Consider the following 25,575-nt stretch of genomic DNA (forward strand, 5'->3'; position numbering starts at 1 on the left):
TTTACCTCAGAAGTTTAAGACGCTTCGGTTGTTTGTATGTTTGATGATATTTTCAGATGCCTATAAATGATATTATACTCTCTCTGCGTGTTGATGAAGGTAGATAAATAAAAACATTCATTTATTTTAGTTTTTTTTGCTCGAAATGTTAACAATGCTGTGAAGAGAAGTCTGAGAATGGGCTATATATATTAGTGTTTTTCAGCCAATGATAAACCTCCGGTGACTGTTTTGAATTTAATAAGGTTCCTTTTACAGCACAGTTGTTGTGATAACAAAAATATATTCAGTTAAACAGATTTCAGCATTAATTTAGTTGTTCAAGCGTAAAGATGAAGGACCGTGTAACCGTTAGCGCGCTCAAGCAGCGGCAGGCTAACGCGGAAACTCCATTGTAAATACCATATTATACACTCTGTCGTGTTGATGAAGGTAGATAAATAAAAACATTCATTTATTTTAGATTTTTGACTCGAAATGTAAACCATGCTGTGAAGAAAAGTCTGAATGGGCTATATATATATATATATATATATATATATATATGTGTGTTTTTCAGCCAATGATAAACCTCTGGTGAAAGCTTAATGTGACTGTTTTCAATTTCATAAGGTAACTTTTACAGCATTGTTGTTGTGATGTAATTAAATATATTCAGTTAAATATACTTCAGCATTAATTCATTTGTTAAAGCGTAAAGATGAAGGACCGTGTAACCGTTAGCGCGCTCAATCACAGCGGCAGGCCAACGCAGAAACTCCACTGAAAATACCATACAGTAAAATAAACTGTCATATTCAGCCCTCTACTGCACGGTGTCACTATATGTCGTCATGATACTTTTGTTAATTTACTTGCCACTATTTCTGAAATACCAACATTATTATTATTATTATTTTGTTGTTGAAAAGAAAAGACCTTAGAGTAGCCAATTATGTGCTTTGGTTAGGTCACATGACATGCTGTGTTTTTATGTAGCGCGATTTCTGACAGACTGGCGTTAGTTGCTAAATGTAAATAAAATCAGGATCAAATTATGTCAGATCCACAAAAAATCTGAAACATCACCTCCAGTAAATTATGATGACATTTACAACATAAAAAAAAAAATCAAATTAGTTTTTTGTAAATCGATCAAATGTATGTGCTGCCTAATAGCAACACTGCAGTAACGTTAGTGGAACATGCAATATTGCAATGGGTTAGTTAGCTGGTTAGCTAGCAAGGTCAGCTGTGAACTTTTAATTTGTAACAATAACAACATGAATGCTAGTAATATAATGTTGATTACTTGTATGTTAATGGCATTTGCATTATGGATAAAATCTAGCTTTACTGGCAATACTACTTTTGAATAGATATGATAAATGCAGACTGGACATTTGATAGAGACCGTTCAGGTAAGTTAGCTCAGAGGCTAATAAGACTGGTGTAGTATTGTATATGGTGTAATATATAAACATTGTTAGCACATGTGCTGTCAAACTGATAAAGATCTTTTATTAATTTGTTGGATTTTTTTTTAATTGGATGTGTTTTCTTAAGTTGCAGTATGTTAAGCTCTCTCGGTCTTCGTAATAACCTACAGAACAAAATAGTACACACTAAAAAAACGTTGAGTTATTTTTTTAACCCAATGGTTCAGTTAAACATTTTTGGTGTTTTGTTGGGTTATTTTTTTATTTTATTTTACGTGTTTTTTATTTTATTATTTTATTTTTATTTTTTTATTTTACTATTTTATTTTACATACATATGATACATGTTACATATTGAGCCATGTACACCAAGAAAATTCAACTAAGAAAAACAACGTATGGCAAACATATGTGGAAATTAAGGTTGTGGTACCTTTGATTTTTGGGTTATTTTTAACCTTTATTAGGTTAATTATTAATAACTCAACCAGTTGGGTTAAATATTTGGTTCTTTGTTGGGTTATTTAAAGCCTTTATTTGGTTATTATAACTCAACCAGTTGGGTTAAAATTGAGTTGGGTCAACTGATTTAACTGACACAGAACAGCTGTTTTAATATGCGAGCGTAATGTTGTTTTTGTGTTATAACAGTTAAGCGCTAGCACAGTAATATTGTTTTAGTTTTATTAAATGACCTCTCCTTGTCGTGTTTTTACATCGGTTTCACCAGCACTCTTAATTATTGATGATACAAATGCACACTTCATAGCTGATCTATATTAAAACACTTTCTCTACCTCACGTGTTCATCTCTACAGTTTGTTTGTTTTGAAGAAATCATACACATATTTGGGATATCTGACCGTCATTCTCACCTTTAGGACACAGCGGAGACATTTATTTATTTACACAGCCATAATTATAAAATTAATAGTAGTAAAACTAGAATAAAAAAAACAATGTTTAATCAAAATAACCCAGTGCATTGGGATAAAATAACCCATAGTTGGGAAGGTGCTATAATAATCTATATTGAGTTATATGTTGGGGTATTTTTAACCCAACTATTTTAACAGAGTAGGTAATAGTAACATTGTCAGCATGTTAATAAGACACATTCAAAAAATAGCATGCAAATTAAAACTCATCCACCTTTCTTTCTTTTTTTTTTTTTTTTTTGTGACCCCTGAGGTGATTAATATTAAAGTAGGGTTACCACTTTTAATACAAAAAATAAATAAAGGACGCATACTGCAGCGGGGGGGTCATATCTCTTGGGGGGTCTAGACCACAGTGATCACAGGCCCAGTAGCATGCCAGTGGTGGTAAATCGCAACTTAATATGTGTTTTCAGGAAAGTGTGAACACTTGGACATTAAAATCAAATGTCTTATATTGAAATCTGTGTCAACAGATGCGGTCAGTCTTTCTCTTTTACAACCCTGCAGCCCTGATACATCTGATGTTATGTTTAATAGTGTGGTACACCTGCGCTAACTCAGCTGCTGTAACCTAGAGGCGAGGAGAAAATACCTCATTTTAAAGGGTGGTATTGATAACAGATTTTGGCTAAAAATATTTGTCATTGCTTGCAGTAACACCTATTCAAACATGGAAACGCATACATGAACTAGATACAAACATTAGCTACACTGTAAAAATGATATGATCAATTAGTCCTGACAGCATATGTTTTGAGTCATTTTAACTTACTGAACTAAGTTAGTCAGGTTCTATATTAGTTTTATAAGTTATGCAAGCTGTTTTAAGTAATATTAACATAATACAAGTTCAATGGACTCTTGATTAATTTCATTCAGCTTAATAAATCAAGGCAACCCAGATTTGTTTGTTTACAGTGGGGGTGGGGGTTTAGTTGTGGTGGTATGAGTCAGGCATCTTTATGCATGTGGCAGGGTTCAACGCTAAAGATTTTTTCTACTGGCCCGATCAGACCAGTGGTTCATATTTTCACTGGCCCCACCAAAAAAAAAAAAGTTAATAGCTATTTCTTAGCCACACAATTTTTTTTTAAGTTTGTGAATCTTGAATTTAAATATTTTTAAAAAATGTTAATTAATGTATAATGAGCAAAATTTAAAGTGTTATGCAAACAGAAGTAGCGGTATGGAAAATGTGCAGGTATTTTACAGTTTTTCTTGGTTGATTACACACAATTACTTGTACTACAGACACAATTTCTACAACATGTAACTGATGCACCAACCCCCTGAACCAATTCTGCTAAACTACAAGCACAATTCCTGCTTTACACTCAAATTGCAGGTTTACAACACACTTTTTTCAAAACACTACACACAATTCTCTGCATTTTACACAATTTTCATGCAGAAAATCATTTGTTTTCATAGGGAACACACTGTCTGTCACTATTGTAAAGTCAGTTGTCATACTTTGCATACTAACTCATCACATGTGTAAACACCTGTCTCACAGAATTGCAATTTAGAAATCAGAGCTCATCTGGTTCACAACTAGTTTACTGCCCACCTATGTTTTTTAGATGTTTATCTCCCCCTCCATATTCTCCATTCCTCAAACCTGTTGAGGAATGGTTTTTCTGCCTGGAGATGTAAAGTGTATGACCGAAATCCACACACACGTATACCCAACACAATCTCACGGCAATTCGTAACTTTTTCATTTAGTGGCTAATTCGTATGAATTCGTACGATCTAATTCGTACAATTTAGTACGATTTGCTTATCCCCCAATGACGGTTGGGGTTAGGGGTGGGGTCAGGTGCCACGCCTCCTTTTTAAAATCGTACCATTTCGTACGACTGAACTCGTACGAATTCGTACGAATTAGCCACTAAACTGGCAAAACGTAAAATACTTACGTTTTCTCGTAAGATCAGGTTGGTATACCCCTTCTCCAAGCTGTAGCAGTTGATGCTTTTCGTGGCTGGATTCGCCATGCAAAGTGACATTTCCCCCACTTCTTGGCCAGACCAAAACAGAAAAGAGGATGCAGTATAGCTGTTTTTTTAATTTAATTTATTTATTTATTTTTTACTGTGACTGTATTCAGTAAATACTTCTGTTGATGGCATGTGTAGACCATGATATCTGCAACTTTGTGTTGGTTGGGATGAACACTGTGTACACTGTATTTGTGGGGAAAATACAGTAAAATATATTTGGTATTTGTTTGTTTTATATAAAAATATACAAATCGTAAAAAATATAAAATATTGAAATATTTTACAATGAACTTCTGTAGGCCTACTTTTTGTAGTAAAGTGTAACACTGAAAAAAAGCTAACAGAAAGTCACAATGATGAATGGAGAAGAAGTGGTCAGAGTGTTTTACATTCAGCACATCAGTGTTCAACTGGTCTTATGAACATTTTGAGAAGAAATCACATTGTTTTGAACGTAGTTTCATTTTGCAAGAGAATTGAAGAGTTTTGCCCAATGTGTGTGTGTTTTGTGATTTGTGTGTAGAGTTCTGACAATTTGAGACCTGCTTTCAGAAAATGTGTGTAAACAATTGGAAAAAACTTTATTGCAAAACAAAAGTGGTTGACCTGCCAAACGGATGGCAAACTTTACAAGACATCACTTCTTTTTTTTTTAGTCGTGGTGTACCCTTGCAATGTCTGCTTCCAAGAAGTTAGAAACAAACGTTTTCTTTTTGCATCATCTTTTGATGTTGCCGTCTCTTTGTTGTACTGGTTGTTATGGAAAATAAAAACGTGCTCACAACATCCAATCAGATAAGAGGAACCAAAAATCAATATAGTGCTTACGACATCACAGAGAAGGTAGCATTTTAAGGCTTAAAAACCCGAACTGTTTCTCGATTCTAAGACTGTATTTGCACGCAGTTGACAAATAGTCGCAGGCAAATTAGTGATAAGGCAGCAATCGGGCCAGTAATGATCCTGTCTGCTGTCCCGAGCATCTCACATGCTGGCCCCGGGCCATCGGGCAGTCCTTATTGTTGAGCCCTGTGCGGTAGAGATGCGGGCGGATGACGTGACGAAAAATAAAATTTTAATTAAATTCGGGCGGGTGGTGGGCGGTTGTACTGTTTTTGTACACATAGCTGGCGCACCAACCAAAAAGCCTAGAACTGACTTCAAAGAATGAGGAGGAATCGGATACACTAATTCTGGATGAAGTACAGAAGTATTCCTCTACAAACTTCCGTATAGACGGATCAGCAGAGGAAAATCTACTTTCCTTTTGGGAGAAATAAGGCCAGTCATTCCCACGTCTACAGCACCTTGCCAAGAGAACTCTATGCATTCCAGCAACAAGTGCTGCGAGCGTGTGCTCCTTCAGCGCAGCAGGGCGCATTGAGGCCAGGCGCTCTCGTCTGAATGTTGAAATGATGTGTCAAAATGCGTTTTCTATTAGGCTACTATAATAATAAAAAAATTGTACAGTACAGTGCGTTTCATTTAGGCTATTTATTTATTTATTTTTGTCCCTGTGCGCCAATTGGAGACGGAGTTCACTGCTGATATTCTGAGAGCTTTATAGGGGTGCTTCTTATTTCTTATTTGTGTATCCTCGTTTCCTTTCCTTGCTTTCTTTCCTCGTCTTTCCACCCCTATAGGATGCGAGGGAAGGACGCAAGGAAAAGACTCAAGGACCGAGGAATTGAATCAAGTGAAACGACACGTCCTCGTATTGTTTAGCGTCACTTCAAAGCGTCAATTAATGCTGGATTTGACTTGCACGTTTGGATTAACTGCATGTCATTAAAGTCATTCTCTATTTTCTAATAATCAATAAAGAAACATTCATTTAATAGTAAAAAGGAATAAGCCATTCAAATAAAGAGCTCAGTCAGCAGATGGCAGACGGGTGCGGTTTGGGTTTAAAAATGTTAGTGCGGATGGATGGCAGACGGATGATGAGTTTTGTGATGCGGTTGCGGATGAAATAATAGCCCATCCGCGCATCTCTACTGTGCGGGATGATCTGCGTGAAAAGCTACTTTTAAAAATGATAAAAATACAGGACAAAACCCGTTCTGTATTGATTCAAAGCGGAACCTGCAATTTTAAGGGACGGGTGGCAAACCTATATTAAAGACACAGCAATCATGCAGCACATTGATTTTATGGCACCAGGTTCAACTTTCTTTCACTGTACTGACTTTACTGCACTCACATTAAATATAAATACAGGCTACAACAGAACATGGAGGATGGTCTCCGACTGACGTTCTCTAAAATTAAGCGATGAATAGACTTGGACCTATTGGTATGTGTGTGCTTTTCTGTGCAAGGTTTATATATGTATTTATAACCACCTCAAAGAAATTTAGGGATGAGAGTCATTGGCGTTATTATTTTAGGGGTTGCAGACTGAAACGTTTGGGAACCTCTTGAATAGGGTATATGCAGAAGGACTTTTAATTTGTCAGTAACCTGGGTCAAATGCTTCCGGTGAACAGTATGCAGTGACAAAATCGGCGCATTCAGGGTCTGTTTTCTTTAAAAAATCAACAATCTTCACTGCTTGATTGATATAAAGTCTGATATATAGTGGGTCTGGCGAGGCAGTGGCGCAGTAGGTAGTGCTGTCGCCTCACAGCAAGAAGGTCGCTGGGTCGCTGCTTCGAACCTTAGCTCAGTTGGCGTTTCCGTGTGGAGTTTGCATGTTCTCCCTGCCTTTGCGTGGGTTTCCTCCGGGTGCTCCGGTTTCCCCCACAGTCCAAAGACATGCGGTACAGGTGAATTGGGTAGGCTAAATTGACCGTAGTGTATGAGTGTGGGTAGGCTAAATTGACCGTAGTGTATGAGTGTGGGTGTGAATGTGAGTGTGGATGTTTCCCAGAGATGGGTTGCGGCTGGAAGGGCATCCGCTGCGTAAAAACTTGCTGGATAAGTTGGCGGTTCATTCCGCTGTGGCGACCCCGGATTAATAAAGGGACTAAGCTGACAAGAAAATGAATGAATGAATCAAGTGGGTCTCAGAATATACAAGAAGGACTGCATTAAATGACTTTGTCCCATGCCATGTCTTTAAAATGCTAATATTTATTTAACCCTGGTATTTTCTGTGCTCACCTGCTGAACCCGACAGTGTGTGCAGGTCAAAGGCTTTTCATTTCATTTTACACCTGGAAAACTAAATGAATGCTTAAGTCTATTTAACTGATTATATTTTAATAGCGTTGCAACATCCATGCTGTGAAAGAAACCATTGAAATAAAATTAAAAAATCACATATTTTTACCAGAGTTTTATTGGCATAGGAAGAAGCACTAGCTCTGCATATACCCTAGATCAGTGGTTCTCAAACTGTGGTACATGTACCACTAGTGGTACGCGGGCTGCCTTCTAGCGGTACGCAGAATAATCCAATATGTCATATGTACAAGCAACATATATTTCAAAACTTATCTAAAATGGTTTATATATAAATATGATGAAATATAGCCTATATTTATGAGGTCCAAGCAACATTTGCAGGTTTTGATCAATAGGATACTACTGATTAACACTTTACATTTAAGTACAGCAGTTTTTTTTTTTTTTACTTTTTAAGAACAGTAACCTACCATTTTTTACTTTTAAAAGCACATTTTAATTTAAACGTTGACATTTTATTTTGTTTATTTGTTTGTTTTTTCACATAGAAGCACAGTACAGTGTTAATATTTAAACTATTTATAGTGTTTAAAGCGGCTGATAAAAATTAATACTCCTAATAATAGTAGTTAATCTGCCATGTTTTTAAACTGAGCAGAACTGTAGCTGCTTTACTGGGCCTACTACGCTACTGTATTTCAATACTGGTCATTATGATGGTACTTGGAGGGACTATTTTTTCTAAGGTGGTACTTGATGAAAAAAGTTTGAGAACCACTGCCCTAGATCATGAGATTTAACCATCAGTTCAGATCAGATGTTATAAATGACCCGACTTCCTTCCTCTGTAGAATGCAGAATACATTTTTAGAAATGTCATGAGTGAGTAAATGATGAAATGATCATCTTTGGGTGTTCCTCCTGAACTTTCTGACCCATCAACAGCACTAAAAGACCATCAGGCCAATTCAGTGTGCTATGTCTCAGTCTCATTAAAGCCCGATGTCATGTGAAATAAAAGCGTACGTTATTTTGTGAGCACACTTTGTTATTGTTTTAGGTGCTTGGAATTGTTTGGTAGTTTTCTGTGCAGTGATGATGGAGAAAGTGTGAGAACGGCTGCTCAGGTCAGATGTCCGCTGTTCAGTGTTGTTAGGGCTTGTTCTGTAACTCAATCTCTCATTAAAGATTCATCCTCCAAATTTGTAGGATGTTTAATGATTGATGTGCTGGAAAAATCCTTAAAGTGACGTTAATCTAGAGCAAAACTGGCCATTAACTCATTTAAGTGGTCATTTAATACTCTCAAAACTATATCTGCATGATTCTGGGAAGAAATATATGATTTTATAGTGATAATAATGCAACATTTTCATTGGGAAATGCTTTTTTTATTAGCTGATTTAAAAGTATGATTTAAGATATGCAGTAATTGTAATGAAATAAACAGGTAATGGTGCTTTTTCTGATTTTATTTAATCTAATAGAGTAAAAACAAACTATGTCAGGGTGTAAATAGCCTATTTAGAGTTTAAAATGCTATGAATGACTGTAAACTGATCTGATTGGCTGTTGTCATTTGACCTGTCGCCATTAGTGTTTATTTTTAGCTCTTAAAAGGAACTACAGTATTGAACACACACACACACACACTTCCTCATGATGTTCACACATACGCAGGTTATTATAGTTTTGCAATTATAAATGAGTTTTAATTTTAATATTAATTTCGGTAACCCTTTATTTTGATGGTCCATTTGAGTATTAGTAGACTGTCTGCTTAATGTCTGCTGATACTGCTCCTTCAACAGACATTTAACTGACTATATAAAACTTTGCAAGGATATTGCTACCCACTGTGCCACCGTGCCACCCCTATATATATATATATATATATATATATATATATATATATATATATATATATATATACACACACACACACACACACACACACATATACATATATATATACACACACACACACATATATACCAATATACATATATACACACATATATACAAATATACATACATATATACAAATATACATATATACATACATACATATATATATACACATATATTGTAGCGAGGCAGAGGGAAAACACTGACACAGTTGGTTAAGTTTACAGACAAGTCCCCGGAGGGTGCTTTATTTACAAAGTGCAGGGTGTGAATACGGTGCTCTTCTTAGAGGTGAGGTGCTCTGGTGCTCCGGGAAGTAGGTGAAGGACAGTGAGTAGTCGGGTGTTGAATCATCCCGAGCTGGTGTCTGCTGTGGGAGAGACAGAGAGACAAGCATTAGCGCAGGGAGTCATTAGTTGAATGAAGCTCGTCTTCTTCTTGCGTGGGCTTGGCTTATATGCCTCTCCTTCTGATGAGGTCCAGCTGTGAGCGATCCGGTGTTAATGATGATCCAGCTGGGGTGGATCTGCGACCAGGGCGACGTGGCATGCGTGTGCTCGCTGCAATATATATATATATATATATATATATATATATATATATATATATATATATATATATATATATATATATATATATATATATATACACACACATATATATATACATATATATATATACATACATACATACATACATACATACATACATACATACATACATACATATATATATATATATATATATATATATATATATATATATATATATATATATATATATATATATATATATATATAGTATATACTATTTACTAGTTTACTAGTGTTAACCTAGTACCGGCTTCTACCGGCAGGTGGGAGTGGCACTGTTGTCACATAGTTCAGTGGCAGGATTGTTTTTTACACCGTCATCATTCATTCATTATTTTGAGGAGCTGAAGCTGATGAGGTAATAATACAACTGTTTCACCAAAGTGAATCGATCTAACCACTGATGAAGCTTAATATTTGTTTTCACGGTATTAAGGGAGTAGTTTTGGTGAAATAAGAAAACGGTAATCAATAAAATGTGCGACATGAAAAACGTATTTGTAGCTTTCTAGATATGACACAGATATCTAGAGATATTTATGATATAGCCAGTCACTCCCCATAACTGCTAAAGGATTTGCAATAGTATTTGATGCAATTCCTAATGGACTTGTTCAGCTCTTGTCCAGTAATTTATCCTCTGAATCAAATCTTTTACAAAGTAATCAGTTAACTATCAATGGTGGGATAATTATAGACGCTAAATTTAATAATTGTTACAAGTAAAAGTTATGCAGAACCGCATTGTTGCCTAAATGCAAATCTTTTTGGAATTCCTTATTTGAACAAATTGAGTGGAAAAAAAAGTTTGGAACTTACCTAGTTAATACGGTCTCACCAATAAAGATAAAGAAGTGACATATAAACTAATACATTTAATTTATGCAGTGAAAGAAGTGGTTAAAAATGTTTTAGAGACATGGAATCTACGTGCACTTTTTGTGAATTAGATCTATTTCCTTGAATGCACATATACCCAAATGTTCTGGTTTGATGTTGAATATCTTGTACTTAAACTTACAAAATTAAAAATTCAGTTTTCTTGTCAAGAGATTTTTTTGGATTTACAACATTAATAACAAAGCTTTGGAGCAGAATTTGTTTATTAATTTAATGATGATGTATGGATTAATGATTGATAATTATATGATAATAAGTACCATGTACACAAACAAAAATGATCCAATGATAAGCTTAATATTCATTAGTTTAAAATTGATTTTATGCATTGTATAGAAACCCTAAAAGACACAAACAATAAAAAAGCTTTAAGAATGTATGTAATTTTGCAATCCTTTTCTTATACAAATTTTTTGTAATTTCTATATCCCCTGTTATTTTATTAATTTTTTTCTCTACTGATTTGTTCCTTGGATGTAAAAAAATGTAAACATTGTATTCCTCATTTTTTGTGTACTATTGTTCTTGTTATGTAATAAAAAAAAACTCAAAAAAAAAAAAATAGCCTGTCATATCTGTTTCTGTAACACCCCATTATTACGGGGCGTCAGCGTCAACGCTTCCCATTCACTTTAAATGGGTCACGTCAGGCGTTGCTGAACTGCATTGTGGATCCGTCGGCGCCACTTCAGAGGCGTTGCTCGCTACACAAGTTGGGACTATCTCAACTTTTCAAGTGCAGACGGAAGCGTCAGCCAATCAGATCACTGTATGCAAATACACCAGCTAGACAGTGGCCCATTGCTGACTGAATTTCATTGGCTGACGCTGCCATGAAGATCGCATCAGCCCCAACTTCAGACACGCCTTCAGTCAAGCGTTGAAGCCCTGTGTGAATGGGGCGTTAGAGTTTAATCACAATGAGTTCATGCCTCTAGCTTATTATTTTATAGTTATATTCTCAGGTAACATGCTATATCAATTAGCATCGGATTATAAATCGACTTTCTTATGAAAATACCTTAGATGGCTGGAAGAGCACATATAAACCATTTGTTGTCACAGTCGAGTAAATAATCAGTTAATAAATGTGCTACATTACATTTGGACAAGAAACAAGACAAAAACAAAAAAGAGCATATTTTTGCAGTGTGTGTGTGTGTGTGTGTGTGTGTGTGTTTTCAGATGTCCCAGCATTCCTTCCGTGCCTCGCCGTTTCATCATGTGATCGGGAAGGCCGCAGTAAAGGGGCGGAGTTACCACGGCCTGTCAATCACACGCAGTGTCCAGGACAACCACTTTTGTGCTGTCAATCCACGCTTCATCGCAGTGGTCACTGAGTGTACAGGAGGCGGAGCCTTCATCGTCATTTCTGTCCGTCATGTAAGGCCACGCCCTTTGATTCGCCTATTTTCATGCTGATTATTGAGTATCGGATTTTGATTTCATGCAGAAAATTCAGTGTCCCTTTTTATTTTAATATAAATCAGTCTGTAATTGTTTGAGCGGCACGTTGGCTCAGTGGTTAGTGCTGTCGCTTCATAGTAAGAAGGTCACTGGTTTGAGTACCGGCTGGGCATTTCTGTGTGGAGTTTGAATGTTCTCCTCGTGTTGGTGTGAGTTTCCTCCGGGCTTTGGTATAAACAGCCCTGGGAGTAAGGGTGATTGTTGGAATGTACAGCATAAGTTTGCGAGGAGATTTTAAGGGTGCTTTCACACCTAGACTTTTGTTTGGGAACCTGTCTCGTTTGCCCAGTTAGCGCGGTTCATCTGGCTTATGTGAAACCACCAATGGGGCTCTGATCCGCAGCAAATCAATCGCTCTGAGATCGCTTGAATGAGGTGGTCTTGGCTTGATTGAAACGAACTCTGGAGCGGATCGATTGTATTGAGAAAGCGAAACGATCCGAGCGCGGTTATATCACAGTGTATTATGGATATGTAATAGGCATACAACTATATGAATAGAGAATTATGAGTAGGGCGGGAGGTCATTCCAGACATCCCAAGTCTCCCGTAAATTTCAGGAGTATCCCGCAAATGCACAGAGACTCATGGATGCCCGCAAATGAGTGATAATCTCCCGGAAATCGCGCTTCTTCTCCCGGTCCTTAAATATGTTGCACACCCTTCTCACCCCTCCCTACTGCATCCCTCCTCGCTCTTCAGACACGTCGCGCGCACACTGTTAAACACCACCAAACCACCACCCCCCCTGACAGCTGATGATTTAAATGATCTTAAATAAAACAAATACATTTATAGAGCTGGTATACAAGTATATAATTTCACTCACCAGGGAAACGGAGCCCACGTGAATGGTTTGTGAGCACAATAAAGTGAACACAGCATGCCATATCATCTGATAATTGTTGGAAATAATCCCAAAAGGCAACTAACTGTGTAAAGAAACATTAAACAACACAAAAATGCGATGTATATGCCGAGTTCATCGGCTAATTAGCTGTAATCAGCTGAGTCGACGAGACAGCAAGCAGCAAGACCTAGCTGTCACTCAAGTGGCCACGCCCTTAATTATGCAGACTTAATAAAACTTAATAAAAATGAAATGGATGAGTTATAAAAAAATTCACCCCCTCACAGTTGTCATGAAGGGTAATCATGGCTATATGCACCAAAACCATCCTTTGTACCAGGCTGTAAACATGTTTTTATCAGCTGTAAAAATGACCAATTTCCCATTGCAGTCAGAAATGACCTGCACTTCCTGGAGCCAGCCCCCCAAGGCGAGACGATGAATTGCAGTTTTTGTTACTTCCGTATTGGCTTCCTGAGGGAGAGCGGGAGGTTGCCGCTTGTGTGAAAGCGAACAGCACTAAGAGCAAAGAGCAACAATGTAACAATTTTAATCCCTATTTCAGAACAACTGAATCGATTCGCAGGTGTGAAAGCACCCTAAGACCGGTAGTTACTATTTGGTAGTTTGGTGGTTTATTTCAGTAATTTGGCAACTGTTTAACATCGTAGACACGTTGTATTAGTCAGTACCAAAGCCAAAACTGAAACAAATCTGACAAAAATCAAAAGATCACAGTTTAAAAATTAATACACCAAGGGGAAATATGAAATAAAATTGTAATAATCATGAAAAATCAAGAGAAGCATAAAAAATATGTCAAATTTAAGTGAAATTTTGTAGTTTTTATTTTCAATAACTCATTTGAAATTAAATGCATTATTTTTCTATTTATAAATATGTTCGGTGACCAAACTCTTATTTTATTACATAATAAAATGCTTAATGAAAACACCAAGACTAATAGAAACTTTTACTAATATACAAACACTCTACGAGCAATGCACTCTGTATGAAGCTAAAAGAATTTTAAGTTACCCATCTCATGTACTCTTCCCATCTTACAAACTTTTACCTTTTGGAAGAAGATACAGAACTTTCCGCTGGAAACAGAACAGATTTAAGAACTCTTTTATTCCAGTGTCAATCAGACTATTGAACACTGAACAATAGTGTGTGTAATTCTTGTGCATGTTGACTTATTCTTTTAAATTGTTATTGTGTCAGAACCTGCTGAAGTGCTGGGTGAGTCTACAGAAAATTTCCCCTTGAGGGACAATAAAGTATACAAACAAACAAACAAACAACAAGATGTGCATAAATTAGGAAAATGTGATAAGAAAAAAATGTGCATGAACTCTGATGTAAACAGATTTAGTGAATAAACTCACATAATGATCTGCATTCACTGGAGCAAAGAGCTTTATAGGGACAATTCACCCCAAAACGAGAATGTGCTGTTAATTAACTCGCCCTCAGGTTGTTCGAGCAGAACATTCATGTGAGACTGTAACTGTGCAATATAACAAATAATGCTTCTTGGAAATGCCAACATGTACTGAATAGGATAACCGTTTTATTCGATTAGAAAAACTGTGCATAAACCATGATGGAAACGCTGAATAAATTCCAGCATGCACATCAGAAAAGTCATGTGATGTAGTTTTTCTCAGATGCCGATCAGTGTGTGTGTGAGGGTCTTTGCATCATTAATGTTGGTTTGCAGCTCTCCATTGTTGAAATGTTGCTGTGCTGATTGTAAAAGGCCTCAGCCCTCCGTCAGTCCGTCATCACAGTGCTTCAGCATTGTTATTCTCCTATTATTATTTCCTCCAAATCAATCTTGAGCATCTGTCTGTGCTCCCATCTCATGCCTCCAAAAGACACTGCGTTCATTGCGTTTCATCTTCGTCTTCTGAGTCGCAACTCATTTATTAGAGAAGAACAAACACCTCAGTGGCAAATCCCAACGCATCAGACTCCACTTCTCTGACTGATATCTGCTCCAGTTTAGCAGGAAGTGATGATTGTGTTATTTTTAACTGATTGGATGGAACCGCTGCTTTATTCACTAATGATTTCTGCAGTATTTCAGTTTTGTGCATAATTTTAGGTGTGTGTGTGTTTTTCAGACTGGCCGTGTGAGTCCTCTGCATGCACGCGTGTGTGGTCACAGCGCTCGTGTGCTGGACGTCAAGTGGGATCCATTTAATGACCTGCGCATTGCGTCCTGTTCAGAGGACTGTACGGTCAGTTTTCATTCCATTTGCTTCTGAATAGATGAACAATTCTGAAAATTAAAGATTTTTTTTATTTAACTTTTTTCATTGGGGCTATTAGCAAGCCTTTAACTATGAAACTGCTCTTTTTACTAAGGTAGTTTAGGTATTGGGTAGGCTTAGAAATGTAGAATAAGAGCATGTAGAATAGGCAGGGCCAGACGGAATCTGCGGACGTTTTTTGCTATTTCTGCAGAGAATTTTGGTAAAAATCTGCGAATTTCTGCGGAATTATTTTGGGAGTATCCAGCAGAGTATCATAACTAAAACCTTAATATATTAAATAAAAAGTGATAAATTACTGAATAAAAACTGAATACATTTAGATTTACACATTTACTCAAGTAAATAAACGGAATTAATAATGGGCTAAAAATCTGCAGAAATCTGCGGGAAATCTGCGGAAAATCTGCGCACGCAGATTCCGTGTGGGCCTAAGAATAGGTAGCTTACACGGTGCATCCGGAAAGTATTGATAGCGCTTTACTTTTTCCACATTTATTTATGTTACAGGTTTATTCCAAAATGGATTAAATTCATTAATTTTCTCAACATTCTACACACAATCCCCCATGATGACAATGTGCAATAAGAGTTTCTGAAATTGTTGCAAATTTATTAAAAATAAAAAAGCAGAAAAAGCACATGTACATCAGCATTCACAACCTTCAGAGCTCAGGTACATTCTGTCTCCACTGATCATTCTTGAGATCATCTTCATTGGAGTTCACCTGTAGTCAATTTAGTTGACCTATATAAGGGCCCAGGGTTGACAGTGCATGTCAAAGCACGTTAAAAGCGTTACGTTTAGAGAAAAGCAGGCAGCGCTCACCACCAGGCTAACAGCATCCCTACAGTGAAGCATGGTGGTGTTGGCATCATGCTGTGGGGAACTGGAAGACTAGTCAGGATAGAGGGAAAGATGAATGCAGCAATGTTCAGAGACATCCTGAATGAAGACCTGCTTCAGAGTGCTCTTGACCAGTACAATACCCCCTTTCACACAATAATACCGGTAAATATCTGGAATATTTCTACTGCAAGCAGAGCTTGAAAGTAAACGACAAAAGCTTATCATAAGCATCTTACCGATAATTGATTACACAGTTGGCATTAAGAAGGAGCAAAGAAACGTGATCTGACTAACATCTAGCAGCAGAATGTGTCTGGAAAAATATTCAAAGGTTTTTATTCTCATAAACCGCGTGGGCGTGAATGCCTCTGACTGTTCTGATTGGCTAAAGTAGACATTTCACGTCAGCACGTTCTAGACATGCACGCGCTTATTACGGCAATCTTCCTTCTGCGTTCACACAGCGCAGCATTCCGGCAAATTACCGGTAATGTTACAACTTCTCTTTCTGGAAAATAGCGAGTAATTTACCAGTATTTTCAAAAAGGGCCTGTTCACACATACACACCTTTCCGGAAAATTGCCGTTAAGTTTCCGTAAAGGTCTGTATGTGTGAAAGGGGCTATTGACCCAAAGCACACGCCAACATATCAATGGAGTGGCTTCACAACAACTCACTGAATGTCCTTGAATGGCCCAACAAGAGCCCAGACCTAAATCCAATTGAACATCTCTGGAGAGATCTGGAAATAGCTGGACACTATCGCTTCCCATCCAGACTTGGGGCTGTAATTGCTGCCAAAGATGCATCAAAAAAGTGTTGAGCAAAGGCTGTGAATGCTGATGTACATGGGACTTTTCAGGTTTTTTATTTGTAATAAATTTGCAACAATTCCAAAAAATCTTTTTTTCAATTTGTCATTATGGGGGATTGTGTGTAGAATTTTGAGGAAATAAATTAATTTAATCCATTTTGGAATAAGCCTGTAACATAAACAAATGTGGAAAAAGTGAAGCGCTATCAATACTTTCCGAATGCACTGTATACTATTGTTGCGATAATGGTAATGTTTGAAATATTGTTCAGCACTAGTTGTTTGTGTGTGTGTGTGTGTATGCGTGTGCATGTGTGTGTGTACGTGTTATATATGCATATACGTGTTATATATAAATATGCAACCCAAGCTCATTCTGAAAACGTAGTCCCGCTGACGTTTCTGGAGACAGCAGATTACGTCCTGGGGGGTACGTACGGCCGCGTTTATTTTTTTCAAGCGAACGCTGCAGGGCGGTGTGACGCCGTTCCCTTTCGCACTTGCCTTACCTCCTTGTGGAGGGCTTCCCTGCTGCAACTTGTTTGTCCACTCAGCTCAGCGTGTACGTCGGCAGGCTCGAGATGCGGAGAGGGGTCGACCACGGCGACCGGTTTCGAGTCCGGGGAAGAGCAGTTCCAGCAATCAGGTAAGACAAAAACAGAAACCCAAAAATTAAGTGAACGAGTTTTGTGACAGGGTGAGAACGCGGCGAAATCCGAAAACGCAATGGGATAAAAAAAATCAGGGCTTTTATTTTTTTGGACGGCTTTTGTGAACTGTTGCTCGGGTTTAGGGAATCAAGCGGGCGGGCAGGTGGGCGGGTTGATCGGTAAAATTGGTTGGGTTCAGGGAAGGAGGAGGGCGAGTCGGCCGATTGGCCGGTCGCGCAGTCAATCATCCGGTCAGTGGCCTCCGGCGGGTTCACGCAAGAACAGAGCGGCCGCGAACCGCACTCGTGAGAGGCGTCTGAGGTGTGAAAAAGCGCGCAACAGCGGCCTCTCGCGGATTCGCGAAAACAAAAACTGCAGCCGTACGTACCCGCCGGGACGTATTCCGCGGTCTCCAGAAACGTCCGCGGGACTATGTTTCCACAATGAGCCCGGGTTGGAAATATGAGGACATTGGTGAATTCCTCATTTCTCAAAATGCTTATAAATCACACAGGATGAGTTTAATCAGAGTAAAGCTGCACTCAGTCTCCTGTGATGGTTGGGTTTAGGGGTGGGGTGGGGTGAGGGCAATATAATATACGTTTTGGACAGTATAAAATGAATGGAAACCTATGTAATGTCCCCACTTTTCACAAAACAAACGTGTGTGTGCGTGCGTGTGTGCGTGCGTGCGCAGGTGAAGGTGTGGAACATCCCTCCTAGCGGGCTGAAGGCTGATCTGATGTTGCCCAGTAAGGATCTGTTGGCTCACAGTCGCAGGGTTTCCCTCATCGAGTGGCATCCGACTGCCAGAGACCTGCTGCTCAGCTCCGCATACGACTGCAAGGTTTTACATCATCTTATGACCACATGCTGTCTGGTTTGAGTGCATGCAACATTTTTTGTTCTTAATAACACAGGCTGGTCGTGTGTGTGTACGTGTGTGTGTGTGTGTGTGTGTGTGTGTGTGTGTCTGTGTGTGTGTGTGTGTGTGTGTGTGTGTGTGTGTTGTAGGTGTTTATGTGGCGTTTGGACTCGTCAGATGTGCCGGTGATTGTGATTAACACACACTGTGAGCTGGTGTTGTGTTTGAGTTTTAATGCGGATGGGAGTTTGTTGGCCACAGCCTGCAAAGACAAGAAGATCAGAATTATTGAGCCGCGAACTGGACGAGTTTTGCAGGTGTGTGTGTGTGTGTGTGTGTTTCTGATTTAATACAGCACCTACCCATCTCTCTGCACTATTCGTATTTTTCCATTTTTACATCAGAGATTTGTTCATCTATAAGTGTCCTGCAGAATGGACTCGCACACAGAATATCTGAATAAATGTCACAGTTTACACTCCTCCAGTAAGATGCTGCAGGCGGTGCCATTGTGTAAATCAGGGGTGTCAAACTCAATTCCTGGAGGGCCGCAACCCTGCACAGTTTAGTTCCAACCCTAATTAAACACACCTGGTAAAACTAATTAAGTCCTTCAGGCTTGTTTGAAAGCTACAGGTAAAGCTGCGGTCACAAGGGCTTTTCCTCCCATAGACTTCCATTCAAACGCATGCAAATGCGTCAGAACGGAAACGCAGGGTCATGCATCAAATTTCGCAGGTTGCTGCAGTGCAAAGTTCAAGCTTGGTGAACTCTGACCTGCGAAATCGCATCACTTGACTGCATGAGACCAATTGAGGGTAAAAACATGCCCTCTCTGGACAGAAATTTAAAACATGGAGCAATCGCTCGCTTTTTTTAATGTCTAATAATCTTGTTTAATCCCACCCCTTTACGCAGCTCCACAAGACACAATTTCGCACACACAAACTCTAGTGTGACCGCAGATTAAGTGTGTTGGAGCAGGGTTGAAACTAAACTGTGCAGGGCTGCGGCCCTCTAGGAATTGAGTTTGACACTTCTTCCCTGCACTAAAGACCATTTCGAGGGATGTAAACAATAACACTGGTCTTTCTGATGTTTTCCTGTTTTAAATTTTAAATTGCCACAGCTTCTGAGAGTCCAAAAAGTTCAACATATTGATAAATAATATTCTGATAGCTGTTATAACATTAAGTTATGATTGAACCATCTCTTGTTACAGTTATGAAATAGTTTGAAAACAAGCAGGAAATGTTCATAGGCCAATGACATTATCTCATTGAAATGATCTATAATGCGAAAACATTATAGTAATTATAATAAGATTTATTTATTAAATTACTCATTAATTGTATTTTATTAACATCTTCTCCAACTGTAAATCAGCTGTATCCCCTCTAGACTTTACTTTGAAACAAATCAGTGGGGCTCAAGGACCGGGATTGAGTTGATTTATAGTAAAGACTGAAGCTCATGTTTGATGTTGGTCTCCTCCAGGAGTCTCGCTGGGCTTCTCATAAAGTCTCCCGGATCTTATTCCTGTGGGATCTGAAGATGCTTCTGTCCACCGGCCACTCTTGCTGGAACCAGAGGCAGTTTGTGCTGTGGGATCTGGTAACATACACACTCATATATATATAAACATATACAGTTGAAGTCTGAATTATTAGCCCTCCTGTATTTTTCCCCAATTTCTGTTTAACAGAGAGAACATTTCTAAGCATAATAGTTTTAATAGCTCATTTCTAATAACTGATTTATTTTATCTTTGTCATGATGACAGCACATATTATTAGACTAGATATTCTTCAAGACACTAGTATTCAACTTAAAGTGACTTTTAAAGGCTTAATTAGGGTAATTAGGGTAAAGTTAGGGTAATTAGGAAAGTCATTGTATAACAGTGGTTTGTTCTGGAGACAATCCAAAACAAGTATTGCTTAAGAGGGCTAATAATATTGACCTTAAAATGGCTTTAAAACTATTAAAAACTGCTTTTATTCTTGCCGAAATAAAACAAATAAGACTTTCTCCAGAAGAACAAATATTAGAGGAAATACTGTGAAAAATTGAATCTGTTCAACATCATTTGGGAAATATTTGGAAAAGAAATGAAACATCACAGGAGGGTGAATATTTTTGACTTCAGCTGTATGTGTATATGTGAGCGTTGTGCCTGACTGATTTCTTCTTGTTGTTTTTTTTTTGCATATTTGTCAGACTTTAATGTTTCAGATCATTAAATAAATTGTAATATTAGTCAAAGATAACAAAAGTAGACACATCTTGCAGTTTTGAAAGGAAGATTTCTTCAATCATAACTACGACCAGACAGAATCTGCAGACATTTTTTGCTATTTCTGTGCAGAATTTTGTTAAAAATCTGCAGATTTATGTGGAATTACTTTGGGAGAATCATAATTAAAAACTTCATACACTAAATAAAAAGTAATACCTTTTAACTTTTATTAGATGTTTACAATGCAAATTCAATTAGATCCACTTTATTTGGTAAACAAAGCAACTCTCATATAATATCTCTACTAAAAGACAAGAGAAATATTCAGTTCATTTCACCTTTATTTCTATAGCGCTTTTACAATGTAGATGGTGTCAAAGCAGCTTCACATAGAAGATCATAGTAAATGTAAACAGTGTAGTTCAGTTTTCAGAGTTTAAGTTTAGCTCAGTTCAGTGTGGTTTAATAATCACTACTGAGAGTCCAAAAACTGAAGAGCAAATCCATCAATGCACAGCTCTACAGATCCTGAACCTTGCAAGCCAGTGGCGACAGCGGAGGAACAAACTTCACCAATTGGCGAAAGTGAAGAATTAAAAAACCTCAAGAGAAACCAGACTTTGTTGGGCACGACCTTGTCTCCAATGGCCAAACGTCTTGTGCAGAGCTGCAGTCTAGGCGCCGGAGGCTGGAAGCTGGACCTCAGCGAAGACTCGTCTGTCCCTGGAGCATCACTGGAATCAGTCTCATGCTCTCCACTCCTCCATGACCACCACAGCAGCTGCTCAGGATACGGCCTGGTCCAGGATTATGGAAACCTTGGGATCATCTCGTCGCTGGTCTTGGATCCAATCAGTGGCGCTGCATAATCTGAGGGCCTCGGGATGAGTATCCCCAGGTGGAAAGAATAAAGAGAATAATTAGCGAGAATAATTAGCGAGAATAATTAGCGTAGCTGCTGTTCAACTCAATCCCGGTCCTTGATGTACGAGATGCAGAAACCTGTGTGGGGCACATTCATGTATCACACTGCTAACTGATGCACAAGTGTATGCTTTGCTAAACAGATAGGTCTTTAATCTAGTGTTGAATTGGGAGAGTGTGTCTGAGCCTCGGACATCATCAGGAAGGCTATTCTAGAGTTTAGGAGCCATAAATGAGAAGGCTCGACCTCCTTTAGTAGACTTTGCTATTCTAGGTGCTACCAGAAGCCCTGAGTTTTGAGATCTTAAAGAGCGAGTTGGATTGTAGCGAGACAGAAGGTTGGTTAGATAAACAGGAGCTCGATTATTTAGAGCTTTATAGGTAAGAAGTAATATTTTAAATTCAATACGAAACTGATCAGGCAGCCAGTGTAAGGAGGATAACATTGGGGTGATATGATCATATTTTCTAGACCTGGTAAGAACTCTGGCAGCTGCATTCTGTACTAGCTGAAGTTTGTTAATAGAGGATGCTGGTCAGCCAGCAAACAGCATTACAGTAATCCAGCCTAGAGGTCATAAAAGCATGGACTAGCTGTTCTGCATCTGAGATGGATAGCATACTTCGTAACTTAGCGATATTTCTCAGATGAAAGTAGGCAGTTTTTGTTAGAAAATATTACTTTACAAACTGTATTGTAAATGAATCATATAAACATTTTAATATTTGTCAATAATATTGCTGAAATTAATTTAAAAACCGAATCAATAAAGGTTTACACACATTTACACAAGTAAATGAACAGAATCAATAATGGGCTAAAATCTGCGGAAATCTGCAAGCGCAGATTCTGTGTGGGCCTAGTCATGACCAAAAGCACAAGATCTCAGATACAAGCATCTCCACTGTGCTGCTGAGTGAGAGAGCGCTTCTCACTGAACAGCGCAGCAGCGATGACGTAAGCATGCCGAAGCCTGTTTGTAGTGTGAGCGCGGGCCGTCGGGGGAGACGGGAGGGGGGACAAGCGTGCTTTGGCCCGGTTCGAGGAAACTGTACCTAGTGTAAGTACGGCCTAATATGTTTTCTCTTGTTTTTCATTCTTTTATAACCTGTTTTACCACATTTAATCTGTTTTTATCTGTTTTTATTCATTTTTATTATTTGTTTTTATTTTTCTTATGCTTGTCACTTTTATTCATGTTAATGTGAAGCACTTTGAATTGCCACTGTGTATGAATTGTGCTATAGAAATAAATTTGCCTTGCCTAAAATGTACAAATGACTTGTGAAAATCGTGCAAAACCTATTTTAGGAAAACAAAATCGCGTGTGTGTGTGTGTGTGTGTGTGTGTGTGTGTGTGTGTGTGTGTGTGTGTGTGTGTGTGTGTTTGCTTAGGAGGATCTGTCAGAGCCGCTGCTGGAGGAGGATTTGGATGGAGGTTCAGGGGTCATTTTCCCATTTTATGACGCTGACACACACATGCTGTATCTGGCTGGAAAGGTATATATCTTTTGTTATTATAACTGTTGTCCGTTTTTTTCTAATACACAAGCACAACACTGTAAATCAAATAAAGAAGACTAAATTTTACTCACAAAGGGGGTTTTCTAAAATTAAAAGCTGATTTTCAGAATGGTTGGATGATGGTTGTATTGGAAAACAAGACATTTATTTAGCTAAATGTGCTGTGCAATCTCTCTGTTTGTGTTTGTAGGGTGACGGTAACATTCGCTATTACGCGGTCAGTGCGGTGAAGCCCTATGTTCACTTCCTGTCCGAATATCAGTCTTCGTCCCCTCAGAGTGGCTTGGGTAACACACATTAATGCTTTTTGCACACTCATTCTTTCATTTTCCTTCTGCTTAGTCTCTGATTTATCAGAGTTCACCACAGCGGAATGAACCACCAACTACTCCAGCATATGTTTTATACAGTGGATGCCCTTTGTGACGCTTTGCACCGGATAGCCATTGAAAAAAAAGAGCTTCGAGACAATAATATAATTTCAGACTCAAACCTTTATAGTCAGCCTCCTTCAGCGTCACAAGAATTACAATTCAACACACAAAATAAACTGTTCAAAAGTAGAGCATTTTGTGGGGAAGAGCAGCGCGCACACTCCTTTCTCCCTCTCCTCACACACGCAGACTGACTCCCAAAGCGCACACGCTGCAGGGTTGGTGTGTAGCTCTTAAAGGGCAACACAAATACATAATGTGGAACATACACATAGTAGTGTATGTTACACCTTCCAGCTGCAACCCATCACTGGGAAACACCCATACATACTCATTTACACACACTAATTTAATTAATCAATTCCCCAATAGTGCATGTGTTTGGACTGTGGGGGAAACCGGAGCACCTGGAGGAAAGCATGCAAACTCCACACAGAAATGCCAACTGACTCGAACCTGTGACCTTCTTGCTGTGAGGCCAAAGTGCTAACCACTGAGCCACCGTGTCACCCTATGTGTGAAAATTTCAGACAAAAATTTTGGATTCAGTGTGCAGCGGCCTTAAGAGTGATGTCGATGTGCTCCAGCCTTTAAGCAAAGGCTCATTTTACACCACTTTACCTTAAAATAGATAGGATATACTATAAGAGGATATACCGATGTGTTTTATCTGACTTGGCGACCTGTTTTAGATCCCGTATAGAAGATGGAGCCTTCAGTTACTTTATGCCTAGTTCACACTAAAGGATTTTAAGCCTGATTTGAGCCCGATTTGGAAGTTAACGAGCTCGCCGACAGATCGGGCTGTGATCGGGAAGAAATCTGCGGGTGCTCGGCGCTCGCCGCTCTTCATGTGTGAACTACTGAACAACGCATCAACGAGGCTCGCTGACGCGTCGCCGACACCTCGCAGACGGAAATTCAACGTTCAGCATGCTAAATATTCCAGAGCGGTCGGCCGACTCAACCCCACGTGTGGTCAGATGTAGTGACGAGCTGCAGCCAATGAGAGAGCAGATCAGCATGAGCTGAATGTCTGTGTGTTCAGGAGCTCAGCAGAAACATCTGTGATTGGTCAGAATAGGCATCGGTGCACTCGCTTCAGCACAGACATGAGAGGAGGATATATTAACAGTGGAACTAGAATTCTGTAACTATTAGAATTACCATACTGCTCATTCTGACCGTTCTCATATAAAACGCCATACTGTCACAACATGTTTACATTCAAAGCTATTATTGAGATATTAAAATTAAGCTTTGAATGTCTGGCATCATATTTAATGACACCATTACCCTAAAAATATAATCTTTTTTTTGGTAATGCAGCCTATAAATATGTAGTTAAGATACTAAAACACTTAAAAGGCTTGGCTTTCATTTTCACTTTCAAACAGGAGCTATTTCACTGCACATAATATGCTGTTTTGAAGATATCTGAAGTAAATTGATGTTTTTGCCATCAGAAAGTTTTGTTTATGTTAGCAGGAAGTTGCCAGGCAAGAAAATGCACACATATTTAAAGTCACAGTGAAAAGTATCAGACATGCAGGCAGTCATTTTGACCAATATGGTAATTTAAGGCAGAAATGCTCAGTTCTTTACTGTTTTGTAATAAAAAAAATAACAATGTCAGAAAGAAATACACTGATAGTTAGAAAACGGCAGGGTGTTATAAATATGTTAGTTTTATTTCAAAGAGTTATAAAATTACAAAAATTAAAAACTCTCTGTGTATCTATCCACTGGAACCTGCAGATGAGCGATTAATCCGCTGAT

The 25,575-nt window shown here is 38.4% G+C and overlaps 2 protein-coding genes across 7 annotated transcripts in view; one reads left to right on the top strand and one right to left on the bottom strand.

Annotated features, from left to right (window-relative positions):
- The window catches only part of tfr2 (transferrin receptor 2), a 1,009,002-nt gene that overhangs the window by 2,912 nt on the left and 980,515 nt on the right, over positions 1–25,575 (bottom strand). The window lies entirely within an intron of this gene.
- Positions 1–25,575, top strand: part of coro2ab (coronin 2Ab) — a 45,017-nt gene that overhangs the window by 199 nt on the left and 19,243 nt on the right. For 4 of the 6 annotated variants that reach the window (XM_087307891.1, XM_087307895.1, XM_087307894.1 and 1 more), the window contains exons 2-8: positions 12,081–12,278; positions 15,345–15,461; positions 18,507–18,656; positions 18,824–18,991; positions 20,172–20,288; positions 23,234–23,338; positions 23,553–23,649. In XM_087307891.1, the coding sequence (XP_087164017.1) occupies positions 12,081–12,278; positions 15,345–15,461; positions 18,507–18,656; positions 18,824–18,991; positions 20,172–20,288; positions 23,234–23,338; positions 23,553–23,649 (952 nt within the window). Of the gene's footprint in view, positions 1–12,045; positions 12,279–15,344; positions 15,462–18,506; positions 18,657–18,823; positions 18,992–20,171; positions 20,289–23,233; positions 23,339–23,552; positions 23,650–25,575 lie in introns of all 6 variants that reach the window. The other 2 variants (XM_087307896.1, XM_087307893.1) reach the window with 1 other exon arrangement.

Source organism: Danio rerio, chromosome 23, assembly GCF_052040795.2.
Source record: "Danio rerio strain M-AB ecotype USA chromosome 23, GRCz13ab, whole genome shotgun sequence".
Lineage (NCBI taxonomy): Eukaryota > Metazoa > Chordata > Actinopteri > Cypriniformes > Danionidae > Danio > Danio rerio.